Source organism: Pristiophorus japonicus, chromosome 11 (genome assembly GCF_044704955.1).
Source record: "Pristiophorus japonicus isolate sPriJap1 chromosome 11, sPriJap1.hap1, whole genome shotgun sequence".
NCBI lineage: Eukaryota > Metazoa > Chordata > Chondrichthyes > Pristiophoridae > Pristiophorus > Pristiophorus japonicus.
The window spans coordinates 60,321,651-60,337,849 of record NC_091987.1 but is presented as its reverse complement, the minus strand read 5'-3'; the positions used below and the strand labels follow the sequence as shown (position 1 = coordinate 60,337,849).

At 44.6% G+C, this 16,199-nt stretch overlaps 1 protein-coding gene across 1 annotated transcript in view; it reads right to left on the bottom strand.

Moving 5' to 3' along the window:
* usp9 (ubiquitin specific peptidase 9) overlaps nt 1–16,199 on the bottom strand; it is a 275,233-nt gene that overhangs the window by 104,286 nt on the left and 154,748 nt on the right. Inside the window, 1 exon segment of the mRNA XM_070892701.1 lies at nt 11,051–11,197. Within this exon segment, the coding sequence (XP_070748802.1) occupies nt 11,051–11,197 (147 nt within the window).

Below are 16,199 nucleotides of genomic sequence, written 5' to 3'. Positions count from 1 at the left end.
CAAATCAGTGTCAGAGCAGTGGGAGGCATTCAAGGAGGAGATCCTGAGGCTTCAGAAGAATTATGTTCCCTTGAAGAAAAAGGGGCGGGACTAACAAATCTCGAGCCCCCTGGATGTCAAGAGGCATACAGGGTAGGATAAAGAAAATAACAAGAGCTCAATACTGCAGAAACCCTAGAGGAGTATGGAAAGTGCAGGGGTGAAATTAAAAAGGAAATTCAGAACGCAAAGAGAGCATGAAAACAATTAGGCAAGTAAAATAAAGGAGTTTTATAAATACATTAAGAACAAGATGATAACTAAAGAAAGAGTAGGACCAGAAAGGTAATGCGTGTGTGGAGGTGGAAGACGTGGGTACGGTTCTTAATGAATACTTTGCATCTGTTTTCACAAAAGAGGGGGTGATGCAGACATTGCAATCAGGGAGGAGTGTGAAATATTAGATAAAATAAACAGAAAGAGAGGAATTATTAAGGGATTTAGCAGCTTTGAAAGTGGATATATCACCAGGCCCGGATGAAATGTATACCAGGCTGTTAAGAGAAGCAAATTAGGAAATAGCAGAGGTTCTGACCATTTTCCAATCCTCGCTAGCTACAGGTATGGTGCCAGAGGACTGGAGAACTGCTAAAGTTGTACCTTTGTTTCAAAAGGGATAGACCGAGTAATTACAGGCTAGTCAGCCTAACCTCGGGGGTGAGAAAATTATTGGAAAAAATTCTGAGGGACAGGATAAATCTTCATTTCGAAAAGTCAGCATGAATTTGTTAAGGAAAGGTGGTGTCTGACTAACTTGATTGAATTTTTTGAGGAGGTAACAAGGAGAGTCAATGAGGGTTGTGCATTTGATATGGTGTATATGGATTTTAGCAAGGCTTTTGATAAGGTCCCACATGGCAGACTGGTCATGAAAGTAAAAGCCCATGGGATCCAAGGCAAAGTGGGAAGTTTTTTCCAAAACTGGCTCAGAGACAGGAAGCAAAGGGCAATAAGAACATAAGAAATCGGAACAGGAGTAGGCCATACGGCGCCTCGAGCCTGCTCCGCCATTCAATAAGTTCTTGGCTGATCCGATCATGGACTCAGCTCCACTTACCCGCCCGTTCCCCATAACCCCTTATTACCTTATAGTTTAAGAAACTGTCTATTTCTGTCTTAATTTTATACAATGTCCCAGCATCCACAGCTCTGAGGCAGCGAATTCCACAGATTTACTACCATCCGAGAGAAGAAATTTCTCATCTCTGTTTTAAATGGACGGCCCCTTATTCTAAGATCATGCCCTCTCGTTCTAGTCTCCCCCATCAGTGGAAACATCCTCTCTGTCAAGCCCCCTCATAATCTTATAACGTTTCGAATAATGGTTGATGGGTGTTTTTGTGACTGGAAAGCGGTTTCCAGTGGGGTTCTGCAGGTCTCAGTACTCGGTCCCTTGCTTTTGGTCATATATATCAATAATTTAGACTTAAAGTTTGCAGATGATACAAAAATTGGCTGTGTGGTTGATAAAGAAGAAAGTAGTAGACTGCAGGAAGATATCAATGAATTGGTCAGGTGGGCAGAACAGTGGCAAATGAAATTCAATCCAAAGAAATAAACAGAGGTAATGCATTTGGGGAGCACTAACGAGGCAAGGGAATACACATTAAATGGTAGGACACCGAGAAGTGTAAAGGAACAAAGAGACCTTGGAGTGCATGCCCACAGATCCCTGAAGGTAGCAGGCCAGGTAGATAAGGTGGTTAAAAAGGCATACGGAATGCTTGTTTTTATTAGTTGAGGAATAGGATATAAGAGCATGTAGGTTATGCTTAAACTGTATAAAACACTAGTTAGGCCACACAGCTAGAGTACTGCATGCAGTTCTGGTCACCACATTATAGGAAAGATGTGATTGCACTAGAGAGGGTACAGAGGAGATTTACGAGGATGTTGCCTGGACTGGAGAATTTTAGCTATGAGTAAAGATTGGATAGACTGGGTGTGTTTTCTTTGGAACAGAGGAGGCTGAAGGAAGACCTTATTAAGGTGTGTAAAATTATGAGGGGCCTAGATACAGTGGATAGGAAGGACCTATTTCCCTTAGCAGCAGGGTCAACAACCACGGGGCAAAGATTTAAAATAATTGGTAAGAGGTTTAGAGGGGATTTGAGGGGAAATTATTTAACCCAGATGGGGTGGGGATCTGGAACTCACTGCCTGAAAGGGTGAGAGAGGCAGAAACCCTCACATTTAAAAAGTGCTTGGATGTGCACTTGGGGTGCTGTAAGCTACAGGGCTACGCTGAAAAGTGGGATTAGGCTGGAAGCTCTTAATGTCGGCCGGCGCAGACATGAAGGGCCGAAATGGCCTCCTTTCTATGATTACCACCTCAAATGCCTGGCCATTAAGAAAATAATTTGTGGCTGTCAGTTTCTGTGTGGATTTGAATGCAAATGCAAAGCTGAATGTGATGTAGCAGGGGGTAATTAAGAGTTCTGTTGAAGTGGTTTGGAGGTATGAATCATTAATAGAGGGGGAGGAGGAAAGCAGGTAGTGGTGATTGGGAGAATGGATGTGGTGGTAAAAGTTGAAACTGAAGTATTGATAAATTTTAGAGGAACATTTAGGGGTTGCCAAAGAATTTGGCAAGAAGCAAAAAGTGGGAGTTAGGGCAGCTATAAAGAGAAAGGTGAAAGAAAACAGAGGAAAGCTCAAAAAGGTATAAATTATATAGTAAGTGCATGGGGAAAGGGGTCCTTGAGAAGCTTAACAGTTGTATGGACGGCTTTAATGGGCCCAAACTTGCCCAGGAGTTGCTCCAGTTTTTTTTGGAGCAACTTGATTTTTCTGCAGTATCTTAAAAATCCCCATTCTGCACATTCAATTTGTGCCAGTGTGAGTGAGTTAGTTAGGATTTTTTTGAGTTTAGTTTTTTTTTCCCCAAAAGGGGGCATTACCAGCCACCTATGCCCATTTAAGCCAGCTTGCACAGCTAATTGTTGCTCCAAACTAACTTAGGCCTGCGTATGCGGCCACCTATGGCAGCACAGAAAACCCTTTCGGAGTGTTAAGAAATCAGCGCAGGTAGGTACTTAATGACTTGACCAAGAATGTGAATAGGATCAAACAGCTATACAGGACATGAGACAAACTTCGCAAAGTTAATTTACTATACGACAGAAGCATTCATGAAAGCTTAAACTACAAAAATAGTAAAGAGAAAACATATTTACATAATTTTTTTCAAAACATCCAAATAAAAATCCAAATTATCACCTCCCCCGATCAAAACTCTTGCCCCCCCATATCAAAACTCCACCCCTCCCCCCCCAGATCAAAACTCTCCTCCTCTCCCCCCCCACCCCCGCAATCAAAACTCTCCTCACTAAACTAAGCACAACCAGCAATAATTAAAAAATAATACTCAAGTTCTACTTCGGCCCGGGACACTATGGCATGCAGCAGCCCAGCGTGCGTCATGACGTCACTTGGCCTGGGATAGGGGCGGGACATTGGGTCCCGCGCTGCAGAGGAGTTACTGCGCATTCGCGAAACCTCCAGTGCGCATGCGTTGAGCTGCCGGCACTTTCGAGCGCAGGGCCCGAGCTCCGCCCCTAATTGATTTGCCTTGCCACGCCAAGCCATAGGTCAGGCCACAGAACAGCCAGAGTGCAGTGACAACTTTTTGACGCCGTTTTTATCCGAGAAAGTCAGCGCACCTCGGGTTATTGCGCCAAAAATCGGCAGGGGCCAAATTTGAGCCCATAAAAACAGAAAAAGTGCAAAGAATAGCAGCAATTAAAAAAACAAAAGGCATAAGTGGGACACACACGTGTAGTAAAAAAAACATACCAAAGAGCAAGACACAAAGAAACAAATACTGGGAAGAGTTAAAGGCAGATGAGAGTCATCCTTAAAAATAAGTTTTTGAAGCAGTAAAAAAGAAAAAAAATGGGAATGGGGATGGTACTGAGGAAAATATGGAAACTAACCAGAAATAATGGCCCCAAGTTGCCACATGATTTGCTCCTGATTTTTAGGAGCAACTGGTGGAGAACGGAGTATCTTAGAAATCGCAATTCTCCACATTTTAAGTTTTCTGCAGTTCTAGTCATGTAGAACAGTTTCACTTTTGAACAGAATTTTTTTTTCCAAAAGGGGGCGTGTCCGGCCACTGACGCCTGATTTGAAAATTTCCACAGTGAAAACGTACTCCAAACTAACTTAGAATGGAGCAAGTGAAGATTTTTGTAGGCCTGAAAAAACTTTGTCTACACGTTAAAAAATCAGGCGCAGGTTACAAATTAGGCATCTGGAACGAGGTGGGGAAGGGAAGTCATTACATTCGACAATAAATCCTTAGTTATACGTATACAAATATTATACAAATAATTCCAAGCTGAATAAAAATTTATAAGCAAAGAAAAGATTAAATAAACCATGTTCCTACCTGTGTGAAAGTGCTTCAGGCAGTGAGAAGGCTGCAGGAAGCCTCACAAGTTGAGGCAGCCGTTCCTGACGGCGGGGGGGGGGGGAAGGGGGGGAGAGAGAGAGAGAGGAGGCAGCCGTTCCTGACGGCTGGGGGGGGGGGGGGGGGGGTCAGTGAGGAGGCAGCCGTTCCCGATGGCGGGGGGGGGGGGGGTGAAAAGAGGCCCCCCTGCCGTCGGTCAGGCCCGTTGGGAAACGGCTGCCTGCAGCCTTCTCACTGCTGCAAGAAGCCTCAGTGCTGATCATGGAAGGGCAATGAGGTTTTATTAAAAAATTTAAAAAATTGAACTGCTACAAAGAACTACAAAAATGGCCGAGTGCCAACGTTTCCTTCACACTGCGCGTCCGTGAACACTCCAACGCGCACGCGCAGGGTTGCCGGCACGAAAAAAACTCATTTGAATGGTACCCACCCCCTCCTACTTACAAAATCGGCGCGAGTGGTAGGCTCCGCCCCCTGGGCGCCGCGCCAAGCTGACATCGAGCTGCAAAGCACTCGAGAATAGCGTGTTTTTTTTCAGGCGCCGTTTTCGGCACGAAAAACGGGCGCCCAGCTCGGAGGGACGCCTGTTTTGCCGCGTGTGGAATGAGTGGGAGCAAAATTAAACAACAGAGCTGCAGTTAAAAAACTGGTAGTAAATATCATCCCCACAAACATACGTATACCCACAAAAAACAGTAAATAACACATCTAGCAACACAGCTAAATAATATCACTTCCATTACAAACAGCTACACTAGAAAATATCTGGCCCACACATCTACACCCCAAAATAATACAGTAATTGCCACCATTCTAGACACACAGCTACCCTAGAATACAATGTAGTAAATGTCCTCCACGCTGTAATAGAACTATATAAGTAGTAATGGGAGCAGGATGCTGATGGCGAGTACAGGGAAAGCGACCAGCAGGCAAAGAACAAACATAAGAATTAGGAACAGTAGCAGGCCATCTAGCCCCTTGAGCCTGCTCCGCCATTCAACAAGATCATGGCTGATCTGGCCGTGGACTCAGCTCCACTTACCCGCCTGCTCCCCATAACCCTTAATTCCCTTATTGGTTAAAAAGAAATGCAACCACTGAATAAGTGACAGTAGGAAAGGTGGAGATACATTATAGAATATAATAAAGATCACAGTTACTGTTTTCACAGATTACAAATAACAGGAGATCTGAGACAAACATTAAAAATCTTCCATCTTCATGCACTGTGTGAACTTTTTCGATTTTAATTTCCTATATCCACATTTACAATGGAAACTGTCTAGATCAATTTGTCATGCTGTAATTTCTCTCTCTCCATTGGGGGGTGGGGCCAGGAGTACTTTACAACAGCTGATATGAAACCATAATTACAGCCAGACATTTTTTATATCGGCAGTTTCCATTATAAATGTGAACACAGGAATTTATCATGGAACTATAAAAATAAGGGCAGAATGTATGACTTAAAAATGGGAACAGAATTCAGTCACCATGCCTGGTCCAATTATGCCCCATCCAATTATGCCCCACCCTCTAATCCTTCTTCAGCTGAAGATTAAATTTGCTTTTCTATTTCAATATTTACAATGGAAACTGTCGATCCTCATTGCCCATAACTTGCGTTTCTTTTAATTTCTGGCTCCCTGCAACCGAGTCCCAAGTGCTTGATGCTTCCCTGCCCAGCTCTTCCAAAATTCTCCACCTATTCTCCCCACAGTTCCCTAGTCCCCACTCTTAAAAGATTTTCTTCCAACCCATCCTGCAGATTCAGCTAAACTCCTAATTATCAACACCTCCCGCCATAATAGTTTGATAATACCCCAGCTCCACTCTTCAAACTTTTGGCCTCTTTTCCCACAGGTTTCCAGCCCCAACATCCGATGATTAAATGTTTTAGCTCTTCCCCCTTAAGTTTTCAATCCCAACCACTTCAAAAATTTTAGCCTTCACCCTACCAATGCTCGATTCCAAGCCCAACTCCAATTGTTTTTTTTTCTGTTCCCCGTGTGCAAAATTTTCACAGTCCCTGTCCCTCAATTTCACTTATAAAGTAGAAAAGCCTGGCCCAACTTCTGCAAAATTTTCAGGTGCCAAATCCATGCCAGATGCTATCAATTTTCTTCTTTCTTCATCCACCCATTTTTTTCCATCAAGCTCCCAACTATATCTTCCAACTTACCACATGCAATGCCACAGGGGATCCAATAATATCGATATTAAAAATCTTACATCTGCATGCATTTCCTGTCAATTTTTCAATTATATGCTCCTATGTCCACATTTAGAATGGAAATTGCCTATGTAAACTTCTCACTAATTACACCCTCTGAATAGTGGTGCCAACGTAGCTTATTAGATGTGCCGCAGAGAAACTTCTGTACTCCAGCCAACATTACTTTTATTTTCCAAACTCCGACAAGTTTAGCTAATTAACTATAAATAAAGTTGAAGTGTGATATAGAAATACGGACAGAATGTATGACATTAAAACATGGTTGAATTATGACTGTGTGCACTGATCATTACTCGCGTACAACCCACAGGTCAACAAATATATTAAAATCCTCGAAGGTGTAACAAATTTCAGTCATGATCTTATTAAATGGTGGAGCAGGCTCGAGGGGCCGTATGGCCTACCCCTGCTCCTATTTCTTATGTTATGTTCTTAAATTATGCTCATTTTTTATTACTTTTAATAGCGGACACTAATGCCTGCTATTAAGTTCCCACACCATTGGCGATGCATCAGGAATCAAGGAATTTTAGAGCAAAAAAGGCAGCATTCAGCCCAGTTTGTCCCAATCCCTTGCCCATGTCATATTCTTTAAAAATATTATTGTTCAAGTATTTATCCACTTCCCTTTTAAAAGCCATTATGGATTATCCTTCCATCATTTCTAATAGAAGATTCTATGTACTCGTAATGAGTAACATAAAAATTGTTGCCTAGTTCTGACCATCTTCATTTTCCCTCCATTTTATCTACTTTTATTTTCACCCATTCTCACCTTTCACACTCAGCTTAAAATCCTCTCCCAACCATTTTTCCGCCCTCCTTAGGCTCCTTTCTCCACCCTGCTCCCGTTAGTTGATTAAGGTCCAAGCTGATTACTTCACTTTACTTGTTTCCCAGTTTAAGAAAATATTTTGGGTCTTCAGCTATGTTGCCTGATTTTAAAAAAAATCAGGGCCACAGCTTTCTCGCTGCTGTGCTGTTTATTAAATTTTAAAAAAGGAAAATCAACATCTACATTCTACCCTAGATCAGCTTCAACTCCTGCTGACCCTGATGCCTCCAATTATGCTGACTGCCTTTAAATTTAACAAGATCCACTGTAGAGACTCTGCTCCTGGCCCAGGTGTAATTTAAAAATATTTTCCCAACTCCTTCGAGGTCCGATTCTGCTGTGCTGTATGTTAGCAGTTTCTTTTTTAAATTCTGCACCCGTTTTTCTTATCCGCTTCTGCTCTGCTGGTCCTGTTCCCGCTGTAGAGGATCTGCCATTTCGAATTATTCATAATTCTCAATTGTTGCTATCCCTCGCTGAGCTTCACTGTTTTTCTCTTCTATCCCAGCTCCACTCTCCAAACCTTCGAATGTGGCTTCCCCTCACCACCCCCAACCATCAATCCAAGTCCTACACTTTCTTGAGCTCCCAATGGAGCTGTTCCTATTCCAGATCCTCCTTTTTTACTTTTTAAAAAAAAACCTCAGTACATTTTTCTTTAAAACAAATTATGCTCATCGGCCTGATTCTACAGTCCATCACTGCGACACCCTCCGAGTCCAGCGCTCAGCCTTGTTCTTTCCCATATTTTTACCTGCTCCTCCCTCCCAACCACTTTGCCCATGCCCCAGCCCTTCCATCTTTACCCTTTTCTGCCCTCTACTTCCTCTCTCCTTACCCACTATCCCAAACTTGAAACATTTCAATATTACCTCTACCACTGAGCTGAAGCCTATTGCCTCGCTTGCCTCAAAGCTTCCATATGTCCTCAGGCTTCAGCCCGTTTCATTTTCATCAGTAAAATTGCACTTCAATAGTATAATCAGAAAAAGGAGAAGGCGAAGGAAGCCACCCAAAATATGAAGACTTAAAAATCAAGCTAAAATTTTAAAATCTGCAGCCATCCAAACTCTCTAAATTTAAAGAGAGAAAAATAAATGCCAGTCACACTTGCACATCAGGCCTGCAAATAAACTGTTAGAGGCAATGATTTACAAAGGAAATCTGATTTTAAGTTCTTACATAGGAAATTAAATTGGAATGGTTGAAACAAAAGCGCAAGTTAAAACAAATCCCAATAGAATTTAAGGTTTATTGATGGAGTGCACATCAAATGCAAGGTAGATAGATCTATCTATATGTATATACACTTACAATATTTTCACTGTTCAAAAAGGGGTGTAATTCAAACTATGCATAAAGATATGCAACATCTCTGACATAACGACATCAACAAAACATTGGGCTGGAATTTTATCAGCCTACCGCCACACTTTTCGGCGCTATTTCTTCATTTTGGGTGGAAAACCACCGGGTGGGAAATTCATGGAAGTGTTCTGCCAGTGGTTTTGAAATACAGCTGGCTGGGGAGTGGACCACCAGCATGCAATACTCTAAAAATCGCTTCCGCCAGAGTTTGGTCACAGTGGTGACCCATAGATGGGGAAAAAAAAATGCCAGGGAAAAATCAGTCTGAGCAGCCCTTGGAACGGCGATAGGTATGAAATCCTGCAAAAAAAGTTAAGTTAAAGTTTAAAAAAAAAATTATTTTGCAGAACATTTTGCGATTTTTTTATTTTTTGGAAAAAAAAAAGTGTTTTTCCCCCTCCCTAGGTCCAACTTGCAGCGGTAATCGACCTCGGTCTAAAATTGACCAGGATCGCGCTCTCTGTCGCAAATCCTCGTACAATGCCCATTTTTCCCGCCGGGTGGATTTTCCCCCATTTTTTCAAGCATTTTCCGCAGTACTTAATAGCGGAGTCATAGCGGTTTTTTTTGGCAGCAAACTGGCGGTGGCAGTTTTTGATCAATTTTCAGCCACTGTTTTAATCTTAACATTTAACTAGTTAATATTTCCTGCAAAGATTTACTGAAGCATAACCTAAACAACAAAGATTAATTTGATATTTTAGTGACAATGGGCCCAAGTTTGCCCCCAGGGTTAGAAAGGCGCATCTCCGTGTGGTGCGCCGACTTTTTAAGAACAGAAACGGTGCCTATTATTTACCTTGGTATTCTCCCCTCCGTCTGGTCGATCCAGGCCCTTGGCGCAGTGCAGCAGAACACGTGGAAGGTGGATCCAGGTCCCGGCGCTGGAATCTCTGCACATGTGCGCTAGAGTGTGCGCGCATGTGCAGTAGCTCCTCGCCCCCGAGGCCGCGTGGGAGGGGACCGAAGCACGCCACCCCTAGCTCTGGCCGAATGGGCTCACTGGGACGGCGAAGACGGGACTCGGGCCTCCCTCCCTCCTTCCCGTTCAGCTCCCGCTCCCCCCCCCCCCCCACCCCCCGCTGCCCGTTCACCTCCCGGTCTGCTCCTCCCCCCACGTCCCCGGCAGGCCTCGCCCACCCGAATTTTTCGGCCCGGCTTCCTCCTCCTCCCCCCCACCCCTCCCTCTTCCAGCCCTTGCTGACAGAGGCAAAGAAAGGGAGGCAGAGAGAGAGAGAGGGGGAGAGAGGCAGAGAGAGAGAGGGGGAAGAGAGGCAGAGAGAGAGAGGGGGAGAGAGGCAGAGAGAGAGAGGGGGAGAGAGGCAGAGAGAGAGAGGGGGAGAGGCAGAGAGGGGGAGAGTCAGAGAGAGAGGGGGAGAGTCAGAGAGAGGGCGAGAGGCAGAGAGTGAGAGAGAGAGAGGCAGAGAGAGAGGCAGAGAGTGTGGCAGAGGCAGAGAGGCAGAGAGAGAGAGAGAGAGAGAGAGAGAGAGAGAGAGAGAGAGAGAGAGAGAGAGAGAGTGAGAGAGAGAGACTGAGAGGCAGAGAAAGAGACACACTGGGGGGGGGGGGGGGGGGGAAAGAGTCCCAGCACGCTGTTGGAGGGCTCCCGGTGCTGCAGTTGGCGAGTAGAAACTTAATTTATTAATTGATTTTTAATTTTTTTAATTTATTTTTAATTTTTTTTGATTGATTTATTGGTTGATTTATTTATCATTTATTATTGATGATAGCTCTTTATTTGTAAAATTGAAGTGTTTAATGTTTGTAAATATCCCCCGCCCCGCCAATCTCTCGTTCCCTACACCTGATTTATAAGTGTCGGCAATGTTTTTCTGAGCGTACAAAAATCTACACTTACTCCATTCTAAGTTAGTTTGGAGTAAGTTTTCGCTGCCTAAACTTGCAAAACAGGCATGTGGCTGGACATGCCCCCTTTTGAAAAAAAAATCTGTTCTAAAATGGAACTATTCTCACTCACTAGAACTGGAGCAAACTAAATGCCGAGAATTGCAATTTCTAAGATGCTCTATTCTAAACTCATTGTTCCAAAAAAATAGGAGCAACTCAGGCCAAAACTTGAGCCCGTTGTCTTTATGAACAAAAAACTGCACCTAATACAGATAAAACTCATTTGAAGGCCATCAGTAGTACATACCTTAATGAGATTGGCCCCTCCTTTTTCTGAGCCTATATGATATTTCTTTTCAGGTGTCTGGAATGCCAACAGCTCTTTTGTGACTCCAAGATGACCCTCTAGAATGGTTTCTTCAACACCGGTTTCACTTGTTCTCTTCACCTCATCCTAATATTTAGGAAAAGAAAGACTTGCATTTATATAGCGCCTTTCATGACCACCGGACATCCCAAAGCACTTTATAGCCAATGAAGTACTTTTTGAAGTGTAGTCACTGTTGTAATGTAGAAAACGTGACAGCCAATTTGCACACAGTAAGGTCTCACAAACAGCAATGTGATAATGACCAGATAATCTGTTTTAGTGATAAATATTGGCCAGGGTACTGGAGGTAAATCCCCTGCTCTTCATGAAATAATGCCATGGGATCTCTTACGCCCACCTGAAAGAGCAGACGGGGCCTTGGTTTAAAGTTTCATCTGAAAGACGGCACCTCCGACAGTGCCGCACTCCAAAAACAAAAGATTAGGATTAGGAAATTAAATTAAAAACATGCATCATTAAAGCTTTATAAACCACAAACAATCGTGTCACAATACTAAGCTGTATTCAGAACATCTCACCATAGTACTTGCAAAGTTTAAGATTGCACACTGTTTGTTCTTGTAATGAAGTTTAACTTTCAGAGACAGGGGTGTAGCAGAGGGTATATGAAGTGTATCCATTTTCTGGTTTTAGAAGCAAGAGACGGCCAGGGGGTGGGTGCGGTAGAGGTACGACCGGGGGAGGTGGTGGTTCAGTGGAAGACGAGAGATGGCTGGGGGGTTTCAGGCAAGCCAGGATGTGGCGTAGGGACAAAAGGAGTGGCCATCGTGGTTTGAAAGCATATGGTTGCTTGAGCATTTTGAAATTGTGTCCATGGCAAAACTCCCATGGACAGTTGTAGTAATTGAATATCAGGAAATTCCTGATCTGTACACACATCTAGAGCACTCTGGTCCCACAATGTTCAATAATTTGACTCCTAGGGCCCAAGTTTACACATGATTTGAGCCTGATTTTTAGGAGCAACTGGTGGAGAACGGACTATCTTAGAAATCGCAATTCTCCACATTTTTTTTTCTGCAGTTCTAGTCAGGTAGAACAGTTCTACTTTGGAACAGAATTTTTTCTTCAAAAGGGGGCGGGTCCGACCACTGACGCCTGATTTCAAAGTTTCCACAGTGAAAACGTACTCCAAACTAAAGTAGAATGGAGCAAGTGAAGATTTTTGTAGAACTGAAAAAACCTGTTCTACACATTAAAAAATCAGGCGCAGGTTACAAATTAGGCGTCCAGAACAAGGTGGGGGGAGGGGGAGGGGGAGGGGGGGGGGGGGGAAGGGAACTCATTAAATTCTACAATCAATCCTTATTTATACTTCTACAAATATTATACAAATAAATCCAACCTGAATAAACATTTATAAGCAAAGAAAAGATTAAATAAACCATCTTCCTACTTGTGCTTCAGCCATCGTTCGAAAGAAACCGCCGTTTGTTGCCGCGCAGGGGAGGGAGGGGAAGGAGACAGCGGCTTGTTGCCGTGGAGGGAGGGGAAGGAGACAGTGAGAAGGGAAGCCTCAGTGCTGATGGCAATGTGGTTTTATTCAAAAATGTTCAAAAATTAAACAGCTGCAAAGAACTACAAAAATGGCCGAGTGCCAATGTCTTTTTTTCACACTGAGCATGCGCGAACGCTCCAACGCGCAGCATTGCCGGCAGGAAAAAAACTAATTTAAATAGTACCCGCCCCCTCCCACTTACAAAATTGGCACGAGTGTAGGCTCCACCCCCCTGGGCGCCGCGCCAAACAGACAAGGAGCTGCAGAGCGCTCGAGAATAGCATGTTTTTTTTCTGGCGCCGTTTTTTATCCTGTGGAAACTTGGGCCCCTAAAATTGCAAGGCAATTCAAACAGTTTTTGTGACAGAAATGAAGATTTTTTCTTTGATAGATTATTTATTTCATTCTTTCCTGCTGGTCATGGGGTTAAAATTAGTTACGGCAAATTATTTCGGCAAGTTGTGGACAACAATCAGAGTCTGGGATGCCTAACACAATAACAGAGCCAACAGCTTATTCCTGCAAGACAATGGGCCCAAGTTTCGGGCCGTGCCTAGAATGCCACAGCCCCGAGCTGGACGCCCGTTTTTCGTGCTCAAAAGCGCGTAGGAAAAAAACTCCGATAATCTCCGGCTCCTCGGAGGTCTTCACCAGCTTGGCGCGGCGCGCACAGAACAACGGGGCGCGGAGCCAGACACTTGCGCCGATTCTCCCAGCAGTGGGGGGGCGGGCCTAATTTAAATAAGGCAACATCGTGCCGGCAACCCTGCGCGCACGCGCAGTGGGAAATAAACATTGGCACTCGGCCATTTTTAAAGGGACTAGAGGAAAAAAGAAGATTTGTCTTGTGGACCCCTGGAAAGGCTTGTGATTTAATTTTAGTGATATTTTTGTGTGTGAAGGAGTGCTTTTAGCAGCACTGTTGAATAAATCACCTGCTGAAATCAGTGAGTGCAGCTTTTCACTGCTAAACTTGCAGAACAGGTGCTGCATTGGTGCATGCAAATTAAGGACTGTGTGTTGAGAAATAAGAGTGCCTTCAACTTTGCAATGGATCAACGTCCACCAAGAACAAAGAATTTCTTGCATGAGGAAGTGGAGATATTAGTCAACGTAATTGAGCAGAGATGGCAGGAGCTAGATACCAGCAACAGAGGTCGCATAAAAGTGCCACCAAAAGAAATGAAGAAACGCTGGAGCCAAGTTGCAGAAGATTACTGTGCAGTGGTGCATAACATGAGATCTGGAAGTCAGTGTAGAAAGAAATGGCACGACCTTGGTCAAGTAGCTAGTGTAAGTAATATTTTCCATTTTTAATTAAATCGTAATTGTAACTTGGCTATCTGTATGTCCCACCTTGCAGACTGACACACTCTGTAAAAAGTTATATTTTACTCTTTGCAGAAGAAATTGGCCCACAACAAAAGGGAGGCAACTCAGACAGGAGGAAGCACACCCAATCTGCATCCACTGACACCCTTGGAACAAAGGGTAGCTGCTATGATGAGTCGTACATGGAGAAAAGCAATCAGTACAGAACAAGCTGGGCCCGCACGCGAGGAAGAGGGCAAGTCCTGAAAATGCATCGTGGCCCTTTAAATCAACCTGCTGCCTAGCCTGCTGTGTGTGAGAGTACTCATGCCACCCATCCGGCCCCCTCCCTCGCTGTTAAACATTTGACTGTTCTGATGTATTTTGCAGAACATGATGATGATGATGCTGCTGCTGCAGCCAACCCTGAGGATCCTGAGGATGCAGAACAAGAACCAGTACAACCAGATGCGGACGAACCAGACTGGATGATGGCAGCGATGACTGAAATGTCTGCAGGGGAGAGCTTCCAAATTAATGTTTTATGAGTCCCCATCAAGGGGCATCAAAGTTTCAACCCCTAGCATAGGTTTTGATTCCGATGTTGCGGGTCCCAGTGGTGCTGCTGGTATAATGCAGCATTCTACAGTCAGTGCACTACTGTCCGAGCCTGCGCCTCCCACTCGCATAGAAGGTGGAACCAGAATCTATGGTTTTGATTCCGACACTGTGGGTCCCAGTGCTGCTGCTGCTATCATGGAGCAGTTTACACCCATTCACCCACCACCCCAGCCCACGGCTTGCACTCGAGTGCTGTCGTCTGGAACACAGAGCGTCCCACCATCCTAGCCCGGGCCTCTCTCTCTAGTACTGCCATCTGCAACACCGAGCGTCCCACCGTCCGTGCCCGCGCCTCCCAGTGTAGTGGTGCCACGAGGCAGGGGAGAAGGAGATTGGAGACACGCTCTCCTGAGATGCAGCGTGCAACAGATGCGGCTCAGTTTGTGGCATTGGGTATGGAGACCAATGAGCTTACCCGATCACTCATCGGTGGCGTCAGTGCAGTGGGTGAAGAGTTGACGGTCCTGACGGGAGAAATAGCAGTAATGACACGGGTACTTAGGGAGGGAATGTCCGAGGGAGTGCAATCGACGGCACAGGCCGTCAGGGAGGGCATGCAAATGACGGCACAGGCCATCAGGGAGGGCATGCAAGTGTCAGCACAGGCCGTCAGGGAGGGCTTGGCTGAGGTCGCTGCTGCAATAAGGGCACACAGCCCGGCCAATCAAATGACACCCCCATGAAGAAGTGAACATTCACTGAGATATGGATGAGACATGGTTGCAGCCTTTCTTTGCTGCTTTTGTTCTTGTTCTTGTTCTTGATGTCGCTGCAGTAGCGTTTTTCACATGGAAATTGTTTTGTAACTTTTGTAACTTTACAAGTTTATAAGTGATCTTAAAGTTTTTAAGTGATCTTCAAGAGTCATATTAAAAAGTATAGTTTGATACAACAAATATTTTTATTACAGTGACGTTAACTTTTCAATAAAATATTTTTTCATTATAACTGTTTCATGTTCCATTAACACAACACACCGTAGGAACAACTGCAAAGAATAAACATGTCCATGCGCAACTGTGGTCGCAGAGCCCTCAGGCATCAGTAGTTGAAGCGTTCACGGATGAGCTGTTGGCGCAAGGCTCGAGCAATCGTTAAAGGGGCACGATGGACGGCCCTCCTCCGACCTCGTGCTCCGGCATCAGGCACTTGCATGCTTTCCTGATCGTCGTCATCATCCACATCCTGCTGTTCCGTATCATGTACTGGACCCTCACGTAGGTCTTCTGGTTCCACTACCAGCTCTTGCTGCCTCATGATGGTTAAGTTATGAAGCATGCAGCGCACAACAGTGAAGTGACCGACAATCTGAGGAGAGTATAGCAACTGTCTTCCAAAATGGTCTAGGCATCGGAATCGCTGTTTCAATGTGCCAATGGTCCTCTCAATGATGCTGCGCGTCGCAATGTGCGCCATGTTGTATTGACAGTCAGCTTCTGTCCGTGTCACGCGTAGGGGTGTCATGAGCCAGGTGGGTCAGGCCGTAACCCTTTGTCTCCCAGTAGCCAGCTCTGCCCTTCTGGCTGCTGCTCAAACATGTCAGATATAACGCTGTCGCGTAGGATGAAAGCATCGTGGGTGCTGCCACGATATCTCGCATCGACTGACATGATGACACACGAGCTGCACATTGAT